At 52.6% G+C, this 6,297-nt stretch overlaps 1 protein-coding gene across 1 annotated transcript in view; it reads right to left on the bottom strand.

The window, feature by feature from the left end:
• The window catches only part of Rragd (Ras related GTP binding D), a 25,347-nt gene extending 21,669 nt beyond the window's left edge, over positions 1-3,678 (bottom strand). Inside the window, exon 1 of the mRNA XM_005361952.3 lies at positions 3,443-3,678. Coding sequence (XP_005362009.1) covers positions 3,443-3,587 — 145 coding nt within the window. The 5' untranslated portion in view covers positions 3,588-3,678. The remainder of the gene's footprint in view (positions 1-3,442) is intronic.
• Positions 3,679-6,297: the final 2,619 nt, after the last annotated feature.

Below are 6,297 nucleotides of genomic sequence, written 5' to 3'. Positions count from 1 at the left end.
TGTGAAGGTGTCAGATCCCCTGCAACTGGATCTTCAGACAGTTGTGAGCTGCCATGTGGGTGCTGGGAATTGAACCCGGGTCCTCTGGAAGAGCAGTCAGTGCTCTTAACCACTGAGCCATTTCTCCAGCCCCTCCTTGCCAGTTTTTAAAGCACAGTAATTTACTTTAGCAAATTTAAAGTCAGGTGTCAAAAATTAATCATTATTTATGGTATAATTATGAATTTATATGGGGTGCTGAGGATTGGAACCAGGAGCTAGGATAACCTAGCTCTATGGTAATTGGTTTTGGAGGGATACGGTAATGTGTGTGAATGTGTTGGTACTTTATACAAGTCTGTGGATGCCAGGTGGACTTTGTGTGCCTTCCCCATTCTATCCGCCTTATTTTGGGGAAGGGTCTGAAGCTGGAACTTGCCAACTTACCTAGGCTGGTTGTAAGCTGCAGAACTCTCTTGTCTTCCCTCCTCAGGGCTGAGATGACAGACACCTACTCCCCTCCACTGCCCCCCCCATCCGTTTAAGTGACGCTGGGAATCTGAATTCTGGTCCTCACGCCTGCACAGCAAGCATACTGCCCACTGTTTCAGCTCTGGTCCCTGTTTAATTGTTTTTAATGGTTTAATCATTGTCCTGTCTCTGGAGTTTGATTTGGGGCAGCGTATGAAGATGAGACTTGCCTTACTGTGATTAGCATCAAGGAAAGAAGGGTAAAGCAGTGACTCAGTCCATCCTCAACGGAACTAAGCTGCATGAAAACGCTCCTGCTGCTCATGAGTGGACTATGGAGTGGGGGATGAATATTTTTTTAAAAAAATATTTATTGTTTATTTATTTGTTATGTATACAATATTCTGTCTGGTATATGTCTGCAGGCCAGAAGAGGACACCAGACCTCATTACAGGTGTTTGTGAGCTACCATGTGGTTGCTGGGCCTTTGGAAGAGCAGGCAATGCTCTTAACCACTGAGTCATCTCTCCAGCCCAGAGATGCACATTTGAATCCCAGCTCAGCTGCACCACATTTTCGAGTTGACCACACATGGTCAAACTCACAAGAGACTCAGGTTAAAGATGAGATCGGGGCTCCACACGTCACATAGACTAGGGCAGTGGGAGCTTTCCATCTTCCGCCTACATTCTCTTACACATCTCCTGACAAATGGCCTCAACTAGCAACGGTAATCCATCCAACGTCCCACTCCAGGCTCCCAGAGGTGACTGACCGTGATGGGGGAAACTCGCAGATCACCGTTAGATGCAGGCACTAAACTTCCTGTCAGTTCACTAGTGCGCTGTTAACACCATAGCCATCTTTTGCCAAATAAGTCCCTGATTTTCACTTTCTCCTAAGTTTGAGAATAGGTAAATGCAGACATTTAACATCTAAATGGGAGTGTGTGCTACAGAAATGGATGGTTCAACAGACACTTGTCGCTCTTCCTAAGTACCTATGCTGGGTGTCACAACCTCCTGTAACTCCAGCTCCAGATCTGATACTCTCCTCTGGGCACCTACATCATGCTGCGCGGGCGCGCGCGCGCGCACACACACACACACACACACACACACACACACACCAGGCAAAACCTTAAAAACAAAACCTGCCAGCCGTCAGAAGGACAAGGAGCAGGACGTCTAAATTCTTGGCTGCCCCTCTCCCAGTTCCAGCTCCCTTGCCTTGCAGGAAGTGCTGGCCGGGGAAGGCAAATGTTTTAAGAGAGATTGTGCTTGTGCTTCAGGGCCTAAACCTCCAGACTTTAACTAGGAAAGAACAGACGCCAAAGATAAGGATAAGTGTTTAAGCGATAAAGGATCCGAGAAAGAAGCAGACCACCTGTGTACAGCAGACAGCGGAGCAAAGCCAGGCTTCTGCAGTGTTTGCCAGAGCAGAAATGAACGTGCCTGCTTCTCACCACGTGAATGTGCTGTTGCCTTTTATAGCAAGATTCCAGGATTCCGCCTGATCTGGGAACTCCCAGTGGGGGCTTATTACTGAAGTCATCAAAACAAAGCTGCAGGCAGGGTTGCCTTTAGATAAACAACACTGGGGGCCTCCCATTCCGGGCTCTGGAAAAGTCTTTTGTCTCAGGAATTCTTCCCCTTGGGCAGGGCTTTACTTTCACTTCAAATTTTGCCAAATCAAACTTCAAAAGTGCCCCCAAGCATCCCAATAAAAACCGGCAGAGAAGGGGGGGGGGGGAGAACGGGTTCCATTCCCTCCTGGCAAACGCGGGCCCCCGGGACTGTATCAAATTACCGGCTTTTCCTCTGGAATAGGGTCTCCTCTTTAAACTCCCACACAAGCTCCCTATTGTGCATCTACCTTTTCAAATACCTCGCAAATGCATTCCCGTTCAGTCTTTTTATGGGAGGATCTAACTGCTAGATTCTAACAAATGCTAATTAATAACAACGCGACAGAACAAATTAATTTTTTTAAAAAACGTGGCTAAGTGATCCACTGTGGGACCAATTAAAGGGCCCGCAGAAAGGGAAGCATGCGTACAGGTGCACACACCAATTTAAACAATGGAGAACCAGTACCAGCCCTCTCTGGAGAAAAGCAGCCAGGGAAGGGAAGGGGTAACTCGGGAAGCGGTTCCTCCTCCGCCGGGCTCAAGGCTTAGTTAACTTTACTCCTTTCTGATTCGCCGAAGTAGTCCCTGCCAGATGCACAATCCAAGCTGGCTTTCGAGAAAGGCTTTGTAGAGAGCTTCAAGTTCAGTTCAGTAGATTCTCCATAAAAGTTCTTAAAACTCCAGTCACGAGGACTTTTATTCCTCAGTTTCTTCAGTATGGGGCATTGAAGAGATTAGTCCTTTCCCTGAGATGTTTACAACCTACACGGACAATGTTAACAGCCCCATTCAACTGACCTTTTCAAGTAACCTTCCGCTGGGAGGGGGGGAGGCGGTGAGGGGGTTAAAAAAAGAAAAACAATCAGGAATCCCAAACTCAACTTTTTTGTGTCCCTGTCCCAGGAACGAAACGCAGGCGGCCCCCATCTGAAAGGCTAACTCGAGCTCCTTCGGGAAGAGTTGGCTTCAGTGGCCAAAGATCGCTCGCCCCGCGCCCACTCCGGGGGATGCCACGAGGTACATCCAAAGTATCTTAAGACCGGGATCCCCGAGGTCTCCCGGAGACTCGGGTACCACCTGCAGCGCGGGCCCCGCCCCAGAGCTCTGGTCCCACGCCGCGGACCCTCTCGCGACTATAGCGGGGAAGAATGACACGCGCAGCTGTGGGCGACCCAGCAGGCAAGCTGCCGCCAGCTGCCTCTTTTAGCTCGACACCCGACCCCGCTCCCCGCCGCCCTCCCGCCGCCGTCTGCAGCCCGGCCTCGCCCCTCCCCCCCACCACGGCGCCCAGGATCCGCGCTCCCCGCATCGCTCCGCACAGCGTCCCCGGGACGGCGAGCGCGCAAAGCAGGCCGGCTCACCTCCCTCCTCCGGCCCGCTGTCCAGCTCGGCGTCCGAGGACCCGGGCCCGTCCTCGTAGCCCGCCAGTCCCACCAGCTCATCCTCCTCCTCGTCGTCGCCGCCGTCCTCACCCTGCAGCTGAGGCTTGCCCAGCACCTGGCTCATCACGCCCACGCTCGGCTCCAGGGTCCCGCGTGGGCCGAACGGCCCGCGCCTCCCCGGGCGAGCCTGGTGCTCTGGGGGCTGCAGCGGCGCCCAGCCCTCCCTCCCGCCGCCGCCGCCGCCGGAGGAGCCAGCCGGAGCGCGGCAGTTCTCCCCGGGAGCGCGAGGGAGCGACTGCGTGACCCGAGTCACCTGACGCTTGTCACACACACGCACCGCCGGGCGCGCGCTCGCCGGCCGCAGCCACCGCTTGCTTGCTTGGCGGGGCGCCGGCCAGGGCCACACATGTTCTCCCCCCCCCCCCCACGGAGCGCGGTGTCCAGACGCGCCCCCGCCCCCGCCGATGTTGCACGCGGTCTCTGCACGCGTCGCCCGGAGACCACCTTGCCGAGGACCACCCCGACCCTGCCGCCTGCCTTCTGCAGCACCTCTGCCTTGCACGAAGGTCTTCGAGCTTTTCTACGCTCCCAAGCTACCCCCCAATACTGCGGCACCCAAGCCCCCACTCCACAGCCTTATGCCATAGACTCCAGGGGCTCGGAGAAATGCGCTTTGCTGGGTAGTTTCCATAGCAGTTTCCTCTTAAGGTGCCTTTTAGTTAGAAGGACTTCCCACCAAGAATACTCCCAAATCTACTCTATAGTTACGTTTCCTAAGAAATCATATGTCTCGTGATTTATATCTAAACATACTATACTAAGTAATTCCTCTGCAACCTTAGGGAAAGCCTCAGGTGTATAACGCACTCTGGGCTTTTTATGGCCAACTGCTAGTGTCTTGGTGGTGTAGCCCCACATAAATGTTCCACGCCTTTTGTGGGAGGTGAGGGGCAGCTCTCAGATTGGAACAGCAGCGGTGTGGGCTGAGGAGGTGCTTTCCTCCTTCGCAAGCTTCTCGCCGCAGGACACAATGGACCTACCCCTCCTAAAAGAGAAAAGAACAAGTCAGGTGCATGAACTTCCTGCAATTAATCACATAAGAAAAAAAAACCCAGCGGGCCAGCAAGGTGATCTGGATCCCGCTGGTGCCAACAACTCCGCAGGTGGTGAGGCGGAAGAGGAGAAAGGCAGCTCGGGCTGGGGACTTGTGGCCAGGGACAGGGCTCACTAGGGGTCCTCGGAGAAGCCTGGCTGGGAATAGGGTTACTAAGCCGTGACTCACGTCCTGGGTTTCTTCTAGGTAGGTGACTGCTTTTAGCAGGAAAGGCCCTAACTTCTCCAGTTAGAGGCGGTAGAATTCCACGCGGCTGCATGGTCAAGGTCGTTCCTTTAACACAAAGATGTTAGCTGAAAGTCTCTTCAGTGAAGAAACATTTTGCAGAGAATTTAGGGAGTCAAGACAAGGATTATCCAGTAGGAAACTCACACCACCTCCTAATTTAGCGGGAGGGAGCGAAGGGAACCAGAGATCTGAAGATCAGCCAGAAAACAGGCCTTATATTCCATCAGGCGGCAGCTGCTGTCGGAGCCACCCTGACCAAGCCGATAAGAGAGGGAGTACCCTGGCCTCTCTCCCCCTCCCCTATCTTAGAGCACTCTCCGGAAATGCCTGCCATTGGTCCAACACAGCCAGAAACCTCCCGTGAGCAAAGGAAGACTGAAACCTTGTGGAGGTCAAAGGGTGAATGGGGAGATCAGAGCCCAGGCTCCTTCACTCTCCCCACAGGAAGCCGCTTCTCTGAACCTCACCAGAACGCCACTGCCACAGAGTTAGTAGAAATATTAAATGAGAAACAGAACTCGTTTCTCATGGACGATTTTCCTTTCTGTAGAGAAGAGAGTGGGCTCTGTGGCTCAGTAGGGCGCTTGTCTAGCTTGGGGCCCTGGGTTCAATCTTCAGCACCTTGTCAGACAGCGTGGTGGGCAGCAGGAACTCGGTGAGCTTGAAATCCCTCAATCTCTTTTCAGAAAAGGAAGAGTGGGGGCCACCCATGATAATCTAAGTCTGGGCAGGTCACCCAAAAGAAGTTCTTTACTTCCAACACCTGGGACTCCGGCCATCGATAAATTTAAATAAGAGGCCTGAGTCTCAGTAGTTTACCCTGAAGCAATACCTGGTAGCTGAAAAACACACGCTGAGATTATCGGACCCCCACCCAAGAGCAGACCATTCAAAGGAAATGCCTGACATTCCAACTGCTGTAGATAGGATCACCTGACAGCATACCTCACCCCTAGACAAATGTCAGCCAATCAGACCTCAGAGGCCCCTCACTCCCACCTTTACTACTATAAAAACCCAATTCTAATTGAGCTCGGGGCTCTCCAGTTATTCCAATACGTTGCACATGCACAGAGACCGTGTTTGCAAACTTGATTAAAATAAAGGCTCTTTGCTTTTACGTTTGCGGCTAGGTCTCCTTTGTTGGCTTTTGTGGGGACCTGGTGGATTTGGGCATAACAGAAGCAAACTGGGGAGGGTAGAGGATATTTCCCCAGAGCTAGCTTACCAGGTGGGGTGGGGTCTCAGGACTAGCCTGTTTCAAGCATCACGGAGGTCCTGAGACACTATTCAGATTCAGACCAACCAGTCACTCAGGCCTGGTTACTGAGTATGGTCATCTGGTGAGCCCGGGGTCTTTAGGGAGGACAGCTCTCAACAGCCCCACACAGAGAAAAGATGGAAGTGTGTGATGATTCTCTGACTGCCTTAGGGAGAGAGCTCTTACTTGTTTTTGTGGTTATTTGTGGGTTTCTTACCTATGTGTGTGTCT

This window comes from Microtus ochrogaster, linkage group LG5, assembly GCF_000317375.1.
Source record: "Microtus ochrogaster isolate Prairie Vole_2 linkage group LG5, MicOch1.0, whole genome shotgun sequence".
NCBI classification, from domain to species: Eukaryota; Metazoa; Chordata; class Mammalia; order Rodentia; family Cricetidae; genus Microtus; species Microtus ochrogaster.
Note: the sequence above shows the minus strand (reverse complement) of the source record. Positions and strands in the feature narration are given on the sequence as shown.